The sequence below is a fragment of the Takifugu rubripes genome, chromosome 6 (genome assembly GCF_901000725.2).
Source record: "Takifugu rubripes chromosome 6, fTakRub1.2, whole genome shotgun sequence".
Lineage (NCBI taxonomy): Eukaryota > Metazoa > Chordata > Actinopteri > Tetraodontiformes > Tetraodontidae > Takifugu > Takifugu rubripes.
This window is the reverse complement of record NC_042290.1, coordinates 7,674,932-7,689,429: the sequence shown is the minus strand read 5'-3', so window position 1 is coordinate 7,689,429 and position 14,498 is coordinate 7,674,932. Positions and strand designations below refer to the sequence as shown.

The window sequence follows — 14,498 nt, the reverse complement described above, 5'->3', positions numbered from 1 at the left end:
CGCCCCCTAAGTCCCCCAAGCACAAGCCAAATTAGTGTTGATCCTGATGACATTGCTGACTTCATCAGTGGCAACTTTAAATTACGGGGTAAAATACCCTTTAAAAGGGTCAATACTCTCATGTGTTACTGTTAAGGTTAGATAATTATGTATAAAAGAAAATTAGTTATCTCTATTGTAGACAGCACGTATATAAAAACCTTTTTCATCAATGTTTTCATTCCAAGTTTCTTCCTTTGCTGTTATTAGAAATATCCGACAGAGGGCGCTGTTTCATTCAAATGACACGATCCCGCTTTCTTCTCCCTTCCATCTGTGCAGTGACAGTGCTCAACAAATACAGAACCATTTATAAAAACGTGTCTTCTGCCAATTAGCTGTTTGGCTTTAGACTTTTTTTAGCTAAATTATAAATCACTCAGCTCGGAATTGTTGTTCTGCTCACGATTCTCCAACTTGGAAACTGAGCGCTGATGTGACAGATGAATCTTCACGGCTCCATTATCGACTCCTGTGTACAGCCTGAGACATCTGTCCACGTCTGAGTGAACGGTGCGTTTGCGAGCAGACGGACGCCTGTTAGAGCATCAATCATCGAGCCGTATCGCTCGTTGTTGACCGTCAGGAGGCAGCAGGTCGCAGTCTGGAGTCATTAGAGCCACTGATGGCAGGAGGTGATCTCAGGATATGACGAGCTGTTTGTCAGCTCTGGCTGGAAGTGTGACGAGGTGACGTGAACAGAATTCAGGCTTTCCGAACCAGAATGTGAAGGTTATCCTCTACGACTTGTTCATTACGCACATATCGGCTATAATCTGTCCCATCATGGCGAAGGGAATTCTATAGGGACAGTCAGTGCTACAATGTTATTTATTACAACCTGAATAATAAACCCTTGAGGGGGAAAAACAACAAAAGGAGATGCACTCCAGTCAATTCTAAGCTGAAAGCTCTAGTTTTTCTGAGTAATTAACACTCGCATTCTTTTTTCTCTTTAATCCGGCTTTGAAAATGTATATTACACATCAAATACAGAAACTGCAGATGAAAGCCAAACACGACTGGATCCGAGCAGTTAATTGTCCTCCGAACTGAGGAAGATGTGGAACATGGCTTGTTTTGTGCTCTCCCCTTTGCTGTGCACTCCTCTCTCTGTAATTGTCTGAATTATTATGTATCTACATCGTCCCCAGCCCACACCAGCACTGACCGTGCGCAACCTTTGGTGGGGGCTGAAGGATGGAACCGATGAAAAAGTGCAGCACTGACATTAATACAGGGGTTTTTTATTTGCTAGAGGCTGGTCTCTCTGCGGGCCGGGACCTCGCTGTTTTCTGCAAAACGCCGCATTTTCTCTCCGGTAATTCTGACCACGCTGGCGTTAGCGGTTACCGTCTCCTCCGTCCGTGCACGTGTGTTTCAATCTATAATGAAATCAGCTGTGTGCTGCGCGACCGAGCGTCAGTCGTGAGATGGGATGAAGATTACGGCTGACGCAGCAGGGTATTTAAATAGTAAATAGCAAGCGTGCGTGTCTGCTCTTCAGTTATAACGCTGTAATAACCTAAACAACACGGATATGTACGTCTGAGCTTGAACAGTGCGCGGTGATGTAACTCGTACCTATCGATGTGGAGCTTTTGAGCCAGGAGCTGCCAGTCCTTCCCTTTGGCATTTGCGGTGTCAAAGGTGGCGCTGATCCGCTGACGGATGGACAGGGGGATTTTAAAGGCCCTCGACCCTGTCTGAGAGGTGACGGTGCAGTCTGACTGGGAGAAAAATGGAACCACTGCCTTTTCATTCTAGCAGCAGCAAAAAAGGAAAAGAGGGAGAAAGTGAGCTGGAACCTGCAGCTATTAGGAATGAGGGCTTATCGAGACACTTTGGGATCTATATAGGCAAAGATCTTATAGATGCTCATTAAGCACAGTTGAAATCAAGAATAATTCAGCTTGATAAAAGAAGCTAATTAGCCGCCGCTGCCGCTCACCTCCAGCACGGATGTATAGACCTGCAGTATCTGCTCCTCGCCTTTGACCTGTCGGACGCTGATCTTACAGGAGAGCTGCGAGGACGAGTGGCTGTATCTCTCCAAGAGAAAGGCACACTGCAGGGGGTGCCGGCTGCTGGCCCACACCTGAGAAAAGGAGAACTCCTGCAGAGCCAGGACAAATGGGAGATGGAGAACAAAGGAAATCAGACAGAGCGGGAACAAAGTCATTAAAAAAAGATTCATTGAGAGTATGACACCTTGTTGGCCAGTACCACCAGTAAAACCAACATTTAGAGATCCCGAGTTGAGAAAATATACCCACAAAGAGCTACAGAGGTGTCATAAATTAGGCAGTTTACTTAATGTTGTCTGGGAGAAATAATTAGCTTAAGTTAGCCCCCAGCGTGGCTACCTTAACGACGATCATTAGTTTCAAAACCGCTCCGTAACATTCTCAGATTTCACAGCAATCCAGCACTAAAGAGAACTTTTTAAAACCCATTTATTACTCCGAAACCCTTTTGCACATCCTGGAATCCTTAATATTCCTTGAACACGCCGCACCTGTAAATGTTTAATCAGGGAGACAAACGCAATTATGGAATTAGGACAGAGTTACCTCAATTTACCCAGCACTCTTCTCTCACAAGGAGCCGCTCAAACAGGCAAAGTTCCATTTTTTACAACTTAAGTGAAGGAGGGCAGGTAAAAAAAACCAGGGTTTCAAGGATGAATCAGGAGTCAGAGGAGCAGTCTGAGAGAAGCTGGTTTGTATTCTGGAGGCGTTACGGTCAGATAACTCGGCTTAATCAGAGGTTATTGGTGGTCTAAACATCACAGGGCAGGACAGAACATGTGACATGTAACCCCCCGGCCAGAAATCTATGAGCTGTGCGTGCCTGGCTGGCAGCCATAATTAATATCACCACTGTGTATGTGGGGGTGAGATAGTGAGCATCAGTGGTCTCCTGCTGTGTCCTTGCTGCTGTCCTTTGGCTTTGATATGACCAAGTTAGAACCAGCAGAGGCGAATGTTGCGGTGATGGAAAAGGGGAATGTAAAATGGAGAGAAATGATATCAGCTGCACATTAGTGCTAAAGGTGCCGACCTGGCAGGTGGTGAAAGGCTTGATGCTCCAGAGCAACTGTGGGACGTCCTGGATGGACACCTGGAGGCTGAACGCGGTCCCCCTGAACAGCATGGTCTTGGGCTCCTCCAGCAGCCGCCCGTTCCTGCTGTGTTCGCCCACCGCCACCTCCTGGAGACAGACGGGGGGGGTTAGCAAGGATGTCGACAGAAACGCTTCTGTATGTATATTTTGATAAAAATGTCTGACAGAGTCTGTGTTTTCCAAGTCAAAGAGCACTTTTCTGCAAGTTCAGTGGGAGAAATGAACAAACCCTGCACACACACACACACACACACACACAGGCTCCAGTAATTGTTTTCCTTGAGTTGGAAGCCTCGACTTTTATCAACTGGTGCTTTGCAGAAACTGTGACCGTGATGTAAGTGGAACAATAAAAGCCCAGTGGCATGTTGTGCATTCCCAAGCTTTTATTCCCCTTTAAAAACAAAAATGCATCCATGGTGATTGGCCTCGGAGCGTCCAACAGCTCCGATGAGCCAGTGCTACTCCGCACACAGCGGAACAGAATGAGAGGGGCGTCTCGGGCCAGTATTGCATTTTCCTGCCTGCGATGATATTTTTTTCATGGATCTACGGAAAACAATAACGCCTCTGTGTTGGTCGGGATATAACATTACGGCCCCGCGGCGGCTTCGTGGGGTTTTATATGCTCGCAGCTTATCTTTCCTCGCAGTGCGGAGCGAGGTTGGGGAAGCCACACGAGGCTGTTTCAAAGCTGATCAATTCTGGCTGGGAGCTCAGACGGGAAATTAATTGTCGTGAGAACCAAAAACACAGAAAAAGCCAACACAAGAACAAAAAGCACAATTCAGCAAAGAACGGCGCTTGACTGATGGAGGGGTGCAGCGCAGTGGCACAGAAATCTAATTTCTCATTCTCTGCATACGTTTCTGAGCTTAGGCTAATGGCCGTATGGGTCAGTAACCATGGCTACCTCGGTGAAGCTAAGTTCCGTGCCGTATCGTTTCCGTGCATCCAGTGCGGCAACACGTTTAATTAACAGACAGCAAATTAAATTACGCGCAGAGAGGCCAGAGAGGCAACCTTAGAGCATCTGTTGCCTTTGTAATTAAAAGCCTCCCTTTGTCTTCCCATCATCAAACATCTCCCATTGGTGATGTCGCTGAACCGGAAAAATGCAGCCGGCGTTTTTTCCTGGCACAACCAGGATCTGCACCACCAAACCTCCCAATCAAATTGCCCACGATTGTGTGGACGTTACAGTTTTCCCGCAGGGTTGCTGGTGTCCAGGCAGCCAGTCTGCAGCGGGATCTGCTGATTCCGACGTTCCCCTCGGCTCCGCTGCGACGTTGGCATTTGCATTTTTTTTTAAGGAAAATGTCAGGACAGCTATTGAGTTAACCTGACTGCGATTGAGTTTGGCACGTCTCAGCATGAACAGTATGAATGTTAGAAGACTCCTTTAGCAGGACTTGGCCTCATGTTCACGAGACGATGATGTGCGCCGCAGTTGCTTGGTTTCCAAGTTGGAAACCCAACGAAATGTGCAACAAATTGGATAAAACGACAACATACCTGGAACGCATTCGGCGTGTCGTCCACACAGTACACCCTGAGGCTGAAGCCCAGAGGGCTGCTGGGGTCCGGGCAGCCGAACACAGCCAGTCTTAACCTCTTGGCTGCATCCGGGTTCATCGGCGCCCCGAACAAGGCGTATCGGCCCGGATGCTCCAGCAGCAGGTGGCACCTGTTGGCCTCCAGTAAACAGTAGCAAGACGTGCTCTCCTCGTCCACTGACATCACTTCCTGTAGGGGGAACACCAGGAGGGAGGTGGTTCAAGTCAAGTAACAGTGGCAATCAAACAAAAGGTGGTGCAGACACCATTTCTGATGCTTTCTGCAGTTGTTTTGTCATGAGTCTATGCAAAAAATGTCTGGTTGTTGCTAAATTTCAGCGGTTTCTTCAAATGGGGCCCTTAATCGCTGACTTCCTGTTTCAGCGACATGAAGGGGAAGTCTGTACATACGCTCTCTAACATTAGGAAGAGTTTTAACTTGACTAAAACAACAATTCCAGCACTTTAATCCCACAAAGGATGTGATTAATGTTGCTTTGTCAGTTTATCCAGTACAGATGCAGCGTATTTTGGTTGGGAGACCCTCTGGGGATCCTGCCACCTACTTTGAAGATGTCTGGATTTGAGGATTCAGCAGCCGGATCTCCACAGTAGATCTGAGCACACTGAACCACAATTAACATTTCAATTATTACACAGACTTTTTCTGGGGCTGAGGGGGAGACAGACTTTCGGGGGCGATATGAGAAGATGCTTTGTAATGTGGAGTACAATTTTACCCTTTGACGTGCTAACGGCTGCTGCACAACCCACAAAGACAAATTCTGAGACTGAGATGAAGGAAAAGCTCATGTTTAAGCCAATAACATGAGAATGCTAAGCTTGATCCTTAATCTATTACTAATTTAACCTTGAGGTTAACAAAGTCAAATGGTCTCATCATATGGAACGGCTGGGGGTGGTGGTGGTGGTGGTGGGGGGGGGGGGGGGTAGGACTGCAAACTCTCCATTGTAGGAAGACTCAGGAAGCACAAACTGTGCAAACCTGAATGTGAGCCAAATGAATAATCACACATCTCGCTAAACAGATGGAGATACAGCAACACTGACAAAATGGATTAGCGGGGGTGCAGTCGCACCCGACAGCCAATGGCTCGTCATCTCGCGCTCAATCTGCAATAAATCAGCTATGAAACATAACTGTGACCTGAAGGTTCCCCCTGCATATGGTACGACTGCAGCATATAAGGGAATGCTGTGTAATTTAGTGGCCCATGGATTCTTAAACCTCCCCCATTAGCACTGCAGCAGACATGAAGGATCTCCATGGCATAGCTCATCCCTGGCTGCCTGGCGGGGAGGGATGATGGAGTCAAACTCTAGCGGTACAAAAGTGCAAGCCTTAATGGGAATGGCACTGAGAGGCAGATGGAGCAAGGAGGAAAGAAAGGAAGACGGAGAGGGAGAAAGACCTCCATCTTCCATTATATTACTAATTCGAGAGATTAGGTTTGGAGAGAGCATCCGTCCTAAGATAAAGAGCTCATTATTTCACACTGACAGAGACGGGTCATGGAGAAAATCTCTTCTTCGTTCCCCGAACCTCTCCGCCTCTCCGGCTCCTCTATTCTCCACGTCTGGAATGGCACGGCGCTGCCATCAGCGATAGGCCTTTTGATAGCCTCCCTTTTGTGCAACATAGCTGCTGGCAAATTACATCTGTGTAAATGTCACACAGAGCGAGAGGACCGGGCCGGGGCAGATCCACGGGCGCTCCAAGGTCACGCAAACTCGCCGGCCGCGGGGTCGCGCTGCCAAGATGAGGTCCCAAAAGCTTTTTGATGAGGTTAGTTAAACATTAAAAGGCAACGCAGCTATGTCCTTTGCTGCGAAAACAGATCCAGGGTGTTTGGATGGAAGTGGGATGTCTTAGCAAGGCTCTACTGGGCAGGGCTGAGGGACCTTCAGAGGTGTGATTTGACTGGGAGAACTACAGCAACAATGGAAGCGCCGGGGTTATATTGTATTTATAGACATAATGTCTTGAATCTTTTAACAGTATATGTGATTATATAAAGATGCCAGAGGTTTTCCAGCTAACAACAGCTGTTTTCAAGGTTTGGACCTCTTTCCTGGTGTGAATCATCACTATTTTAGTCATTTTCGACAGAAAAATCTGTCTCAGTTCCCTCACACACTGTTGGAGAATAGTTCCCATATTGTTGCCAATTAAAATGTATAGAAATGCAGTGTTTTAGTCGAGCAGCACCTGGCCTTAATCTCGTTCCTCCTTTCAGAAAGGAGGATATTAAACCTATTTCATTCATTAAAATGCACCACTGGCTATATTCTTAAGACCCAAATTCAATAATCTGCAGCCCTCATGTACGCTGTGTGTGAAATAATGAAAATCTGGGCTTTAATAGGATCTGCAGTGTATCTGAAACACACTATTGAAACCCAAAGAGGGGGCAGTGAAGGTGACAAGTCCGGGTGTTGCTGGGGGAGTATATGATCCACTGCTTAATGCGCATTTTATTAGGTGTGGATGGGGCTCATATTAATGGAGATATAATCTATTGGTCTCTCCAGGAATGATTATACAGTGATGCTGCAAACATCGCTAAAGCTATTTAAGAAAACAACATTTCGTGCAGCCCTTTGCAGCTGTCTTGCAGGAACGGGAGCTGAATTTGAAATATATCAAATAAACACTGATCACAGCCTGAGGTACTGGACAGATGGACAGCTTATTATTGACTGCAATCCAGTGGAAGCACAATTATAAGGACAAGATAACATTAGAACTGCAGCGAACTGAACGGAGCTGCAGAACTTTCAATGTAGATTTTTTTACAGTGGGTTTTTTATAGCACAGACTGCCTTTTAAACCATAGCCAACATAAGAAGAATACATAATACCAACATAGCTATGTTTGCCTTTTGACCATCATGCAAATGGGACTTGCTGAGTTTATGAACAGCAGCAATTCAGAAATCACAGACACATGAAATTTCAATGAGGAAGCGGCATCATTTGCATTGGTCTCACATTTCCTCTGACAGGATGTACGACAGAATGAGGTAGAGCTTGAAAGGCTGCGTCTTATGCAGACTGATGAATCTGAGCTGGCAACCCTGAAATCGGCTCCGCACTTGCATGACTACATCGCAGGATGAAATTTTTTCATCAAAGTGAGTCGCTGCGGTTTCATCGCTGCGTATTGATATTCCCGCTGCTGGTTAAATTGTGCCTTGAGATGCTGTGTCAGTGTTGGGCCGGGAGTTAAGTGGCTCACCTCCCACTTGTTGTCCTGGGCTTGCCGCTTCAGTCGAATCGTCCAATTATCGGCGGCGACCTCTGCACAATGGGCTACGGTCATGGCTATCGGACAGGACAGGTCGAGGCCCGGCGGGCCGTACGTTACTGCGGGGCTCAGAAAGATCTCCGACTCCTCATCCGACACAGCGCTGTGCACACAGAGGTAGAGAACATGTTAAATATCCTCCAGGTATCAAACATTTTCTCTGCAGTGCAGCACACACACACACACACACACACACACATGCAGGTGCTCCCCAGCACCTGAACCGTAGCGAGAAATGCAGATGGCGGCGTTTGAACCACGCCCGCGAACAAAGCAAACTTCTAATGAATCAATCTCTGACTGGTTGACACAGAGACAGATAGCAGGAGATTAAAGCGCCACAGCTAATGGGCAGAGGGGTGAGGGAGGACAGGCTTCAGCACACAGCATGTAGGCTTCACAGGTCGATGGAGCTTATGAAGCCTGCTCTGGCCAGCCTGGTGACAGATTAGCTGGGCCAAGCCGCTCCTGGCCAAAGGCCCAATCTTGGCTGGAAGCCCCGAAGACTGGGAGCAATCAATGGGACCACCATCAGTCATGCAGCTGGCCCACTTGGACACCTCAAACACACACACACACGCACCCACACACACACACTCAAGCGCGGGCGACAGTTTCGGTGTTGTTGAAGTGTCGCTGAGGTTTTCTCGTCGCCATTTATAGAAACGCTGCAGCGGCAAACCTCTGACACGCAGGGACAGATGCAGAAAGGTGGCGGGTAAACACGTGCAGATCAAGAGAAAATAACAGCAGAGGTATCACGTTGCATGAAAGGTTGCACTCAGAAGCACTGAATATCAAGTAGCTGTGCCCCAGTTGTGCACCAAACTATCGCTCTGCACAGATTTTAGGATGAGAGTTTAATAAGCCAAATCCTAGTATAAGCACATCTTCATTACTCAATACTAAAAAAGTATTGAAAGCTTGTGTGTTGTGCTGTTGAGCTTGTTTGGCTCCACTTAACAAAGAAACCTTTTTCCTACTTAAATTGTTTCCATTAAACAGTTGAAAAGAGGTCAGAATCCAGTGTCTAGAACTAAATCTATATATCGTGACAGGCCTGTAGCTGCACTTTTGTGCTAATCAGCTGCAGATGTGCAACAAACCAAGGTTACCTGCTGCTAAGACTTTGGTAATTAAAAGGCTTTCCTGTGAGCAAAGATTAAATGCAGTTATTTAGCATCCGGGATGCTGTTTATGAGAACAAAGAAGATATTACACTCGGATGAAGGTTACAGTATAGACAGTAAACAGGGATTACTCTTTAAATGGGCAGTACAACACGCTGCTTTCCTTTCCCACGTCCATTATCATAAAAAAGTGTTCTGACATTGATGTTTAAGCCTGTGTTTACATATGTGCACGGCCAGAAATGTGATCTGAATTTAGTTAAAGCACCTTCTTTCAGAATAAATGGCAATTTGGAGTCAAAACACCAGAGAAAAGGGGTTTAAACCCAGCTGCAGACAGACTGAAAAGTGTGCAATTCAGAGGTTAAATAAAGAAGCAAGGACACAAAAAGAGACAGGTCACCAGGACGATCAACCAGAGACACAAGAGGAATGTAAGCTTCCAAAAAACCCGAGACATTAACCCGGAAAAACCATTCAACACGCCGCAGTGCAGAATAATGAACCGCAAAAACAAAACTCTGCAAAGCGACTCTCTTCTTGCGTAGCATGGTGGTTTGTGCTCACAGAATTAAAGAATTACATTAAATAATCCTCTTTCCTGAAACAATCTCCCTGTTACTGCATTTTTAATCCACCAAATGCCATGTGAGAGGCTTCAGTGTGGATGAACGTCCATTAAAAGAACACCCACAAAGGCAAATCACCAGTGCTGCTCAACAACTAGACAATGTTCTTATTGGAAAAATACTCTTGTTGCTCTACATGTTCCCGCATTAATAACTGTTTTACCATCATTTCTCATTTTCCAGTAAATATTCCCACCATACTCCATGGCAACAAAAATATGCTCCCAAATGAGCCCGAAAATGAATCTAGAACGGAAAAAAAAGGATAATTTTTGACTAAATTCCTTCCCACCCACGAGACTTGTTTTAAAAAAGTCTTCATGGTGCAAAAAAACGACTTTTAATTAAAAGTCAGTATTTTACACAACTTTGCTGTTTTGCTACAACTCCCCTCAGTGCTGTTTTTAGCCGGAGTGGCGGGTGGCTACATTAGCTGCAAAATACTAACAGCAGACACGCAAAACAACTGGGGAATATACAGAGGAGTGTTTACAGCCAGAGATTTCCCTCAGGTGTTAGCGGAGACACACATTCGCTTGGCGGCCAAAATTGCTGACTTATGTTCCAATAATGACGCTGATGCTGTTTTAATCGCTCAAAAAGATTAAGTAAAAAAAGACGAGTCAAAAGAGAAACTATCAGTGGCTGCTGAGGAGGATTAGTTGGTCCTAATAAGACAGGGATCAACATATTTTGAAGAATCTAAGTATATATGTGAGTCTACGAGTACGTCCTTGCTAACTGAAGGGCCGCCACAGGTGTATTGAGTCACAACTTATAATCCCCACCCTGAACTGTCCACTGTTTCCTGCCGTGCTGGAGGATATCGCACACAAAGCGACCTCGCGATGCCCAGAGGACGAACGAGGGAGCCGCTGCGAACACCTGAAACCAAGCCGGAGCCGATCGATCCCCATTCTCCGCAGAGGAAGGCATCGTCTTATGTAGATGGATGAGGCCTGAATGGGAAGAAAGGATCCAATTTCTCTCGTAGACTCTACGGGTGTCAGAAGATAGGCTTTGACTGACAGCTCAACGGTGCGCCGCTCCTGCCGCGTCTTAAACGACAGCCAGAAAAGTAAACAGCACTGGGCTTATCAGAGCAAAGCAGGAGCCTTGGGGGGGAGCAGCTTGGCACAATTGGGAGAGACTTTAGGTGGGCGAGGGTGGGGGGGGGGCAGAAATCATCCCACTGACAGAGCTCTGAGCCAAAGCCTAGAAGTGACCTTTGATCTGTATCTTTGACCAAATGACTGTAGGCACTCAGGCAGGGTGGGTGGGGTGACATGACATTTGAATTTCAGATGACTCTAAATGTCACTTTTGATCCCGCCGTGGACGTCGAAGCTGAAATTCGCGTCTTTGCGGCGTTTCACACTCTAACGCGCTGATGCTGTCTGCTGCGAATCAAGAACGTGTCCAAAACCTGACTGGCCGTCAGATAGCTTTTCAGCCTGCGTTACAAAGAAGTCAAAGGCATTAGGCAACTCTTCAAACGGTTCTTATCTTTCCTGCCGTTTTCCCCTCGAGTGATAGCTTTGTGGAAATCCAGACAGCAAAAGGCAAAGGAATAGGATTGCCGCTAGGCGACGGCCGCGCTGACGTATATCCCAGTATATCACCTTCCGCTGATCGGAAAACCAAATCGATATCAATCACGGCGACCTGACACCGCTCCAGCCCGTCCCAGTGGACAGCGATATTGTCCCCAAACACACAGTCAAGGGTTGTGTTGTAGCTCCACTGGAACAGTTGCTTAAGGCAGTAACACAATCCATCTCCAGCTGTCGGTGGTTGTGTGGCGCGCGCGTCCTCCCCCGCGGTTTCTATGAGACGAGCGATGATCCCATGCTGGGCGCCGGTACCGTACGCAGACTGGAGACGCGCCGTGTGGGGCAATGTGCGCGCACGTCGGCATCAAACGGGGGAGACAAAGTTGCTGAAAGAAGGACGGCGGTTGCTGTAGGACGAGCTGCAAGATTAAAGCAGATCAGACAGAGTCGCCGCAGCGAGAGTCCCTCACCTGCTGTCCTCCTGGTTGATGATCATGTACATCTCCCAGGTAGTGTCTTCTGCGATGCCCCCATGAGGCACCAGCAGACTGATACCTGCGGAGAGGGGAGGGATGCAAAGCGCCGTCAGCACACGTGCCTGCAAAACACACGCTCGCGCACCTGCCCGGCTGTCAGGTGGCTTTACTGAGACGCTGACAGGAGGAGGAGTGACGGCCTCGGAATAAGGAGACGGAAGCAAATCCCAAAGGCCTTAAGAGGGATCAGCGCTGCTGGAGGTCCCATCAGACGCGCGTGCGCGGGAGCTTCTTCTTAGGAAAACACACAAGCGCTCGCTCAATATTTTATTGTGTAATAAACAATTACTGTCAATCTACACTGTGGAAGATAGACCCCCCCCCCCCCCCAGGAGCGCTGATGAATGTAGGCCACAGGGAAGAGCTGGAGCTCGTGCATCAGAGTACTTACACGACATTTTCGAGGGCACGTCCCCTCCGCATATTTTAAGGTGCTTCGAATATGAAAGACGGCTTGAGAAATTAGTCAGAAAATTTGCCTGTTCTGGATTTTTTTTTTACTGACAAAGTGGAATTTTCCCCAGACAGACAGCATTTCCGCTGCACACTGCTCTTTTCTGACTGTGCTCACCTGTGTTGGGCACCACCAGCCTCCCCCCGGCACGTCCAAACACGGCGGTAGCGTTCTGCACTTGTCTGCTGGGAGTGAAAGAGGCCTGGGGAGCGAAGAGGGTTTTGCCTCGTCTGCCGAGCGTCGCCCCCACCGCTCTGTAATCCGGAGCCAGGCCCCTCGGAAATGTCTGGGGGTGGGATGGGACGCGATACTCTGCCCTTTCTGCAGTCCCTAGAGAGTCAACGGAAGGACTTTGGTGTGGACAAACAACCTTATACCAGCAAGAGACAAAGACACTGACGCGCTGCTGCCCTCTTTTGATCCCTTCTGTTGCTGTACAGTGCACGGAACGTATCAAACCCAAAATACATTTAAGATAAAATTTTATAAAACCTTACATGACCTTATGTGACATAATGTTGATGGTTTTACAGAAAAAGAGAGTTTCTGAAGTTCAAGCCACATTTTTGGACACAAACGCCTGTCACATTTGCCACCGTCAAAAAAAACCTCTCTGTGTTTAATGTTCTGGTCCGGGGGTGTCCTGATCTTTCAAGACCATTAAATGACTGATGGAACCGCAAATTCTGCTCTCAAGCAGAAAATATCAAAGGAGAATTTCATATCGGTTTGTGATCTAAAGCTGAAGCACAGCTGGATCATGCGATTGGACGATGATACAAATGGACTGTAAACTGCTGTGACAAGAGCAGCTCATGCTTGAAAAGGCTTCGGTGTGGCTGGATTATAACAAATCCCCAGGGAAAAGGGGTCCAAAAAGTCCACTGCTGGCAAATGATGAACTATAGTTACTGCCACCGTGTTGAAGGAAAGCTGATTATTGAGAACGCAGGCTGCTAATGTTAGCATTTTATACCAAATGTGGACTACAAACGCAGCAAACTCCTCAAAAACATAAAACTTCAATGCACTTTGATTCAATTAGGAAACGCAATATAGTTAAATTTTACCTGCTGCCATGCAAATGAGACAGAAACAGGTGGAAAGGAGCAGCAGATCCTGCCCAAACTGTCAGACGGGCTCCCGTAGGACAACAAATTTGACTTGACTTGAAGAGGGCCAAACATCCACAAGTGGGGTCTGGGCTCCCAGCCTGGTGCTGGACCATTAGAATGAACAGATCTGTAATCGGTGTCCCGTTCCCTTCACAGACGAGAGCGGGTTCACACGGAGCCCGTGTGACAGCTGCCTGAGAGTCTGGAGACGTTCTGCTGCCTGCGACACCCTCCATGACGGGTTTGGCTGTGGCTCAGAAGAGCCCGCTGTGCTGTTAGGCACTTGGACCAGAGCCCCGGTACCACTGTCAGACCATATGCTGGAGTAGTGGACCTTCCTTCTGGTGCACGACATCACCAGACCCAGACATCGTGGGGGGGGAAAATCCAGGCTGACCCATCACAACACATTGTAATCAGATTACATCGTGTAATCAGTAATGATTTTCAGCGCTGGAGATCTGGGTAATTATATTGTCACTGAGCAACACACATCGTTTGGAATACTTTCAGAATAAAAGCACGCTTGTCATGTTTCTGTTAACTCTGCAACTGTTGCCAGCCTCGGCCGACTCCCCTGGGTGTAGGCTGCTGTCTGACCTTTGACCTGCAGGTCGGGCAGCGGGTCGAGCAGCGAGTGCTCGGCCATCAGCTCCTTGTCGATGGAGTCCTGGAAACACATGGGGCTGGTGTAGGTGCGCGACACCGTCAGATCGGGCTGCATGGATGGATTAATGAGCAGGGGGTTCGCTGGAAGACACACAAAGCAGCGCGAGCGCTCGGCTGTCAACAGTCGGACACCTCTCACCAACGTGCACATTTCTGCAGTCTGACACCTTTAATGAAACCGGCACCATTAACAATAACAACTAAAACCCTGAGGGGCCGCAGGAAGAGTGAAGTTTTACAACTGCGACTAGACTGGTATCTCAATTACAAGAGACAAATGGCAAACGGCGAAGGACGGGCGCGCTAATGTGTTTTCATTTGACATCCCAGTGATTTAGGGAAATCTCTGGCATTAATCTGAA

The 14,498-nt window shown here is 47.6% G+C and overlaps 1 protein-coding gene across 2 annotated transcripts in view; it reads right to left on the bottom strand.

Moving 5' to 3' along the window:
- The window catches only part of LOC101069020 (netrin receptor UNC5D-like), a 94,312-nt gene that overhangs the window by 1,200 nt on the left and 78,614 nt on the right, over positions 1 to 14,498 (bottom strand). Inside the window, exons 10-17 of one of the 2 annotated variants that reach the window (XM_029837867.1) lie at positions 14,068 to 14,217; positions 12,470 to 12,682; positions 11,833 to 11,917; positions 7,982 to 8,153; positions 4,681 to 4,911; positions 3,103 to 3,252; positions 1,991 to 2,155; positions 1,624 to 1,802 (exon numbers count right to left, since the gene is read on the bottom strand). In XM_029837867.1, the coding sequence (XP_029693727.1) occupies positions 1,624 to 1,802; positions 1,991 to 2,155; positions 3,103 to 3,252; positions 4,681 to 4,911; positions 7,982 to 8,153; positions 11,833 to 11,917; positions 12,470 to 12,682; positions 14,068 to 14,217 (1,345 nt within the window). The remainder of the gene's footprint in view (positions 1 to 1,623; positions 1,803 to 1,990; positions 2,156 to 3,102; positions 3,253 to 4,680; positions 4,912 to 7,981; positions 8,154 to 11,832; positions 11,918 to 12,469; positions 12,683 to 14,067; positions 14,218 to 14,498) is intronic. The other variant, XM_029837868.1, reaches the window with a different exon arrangement.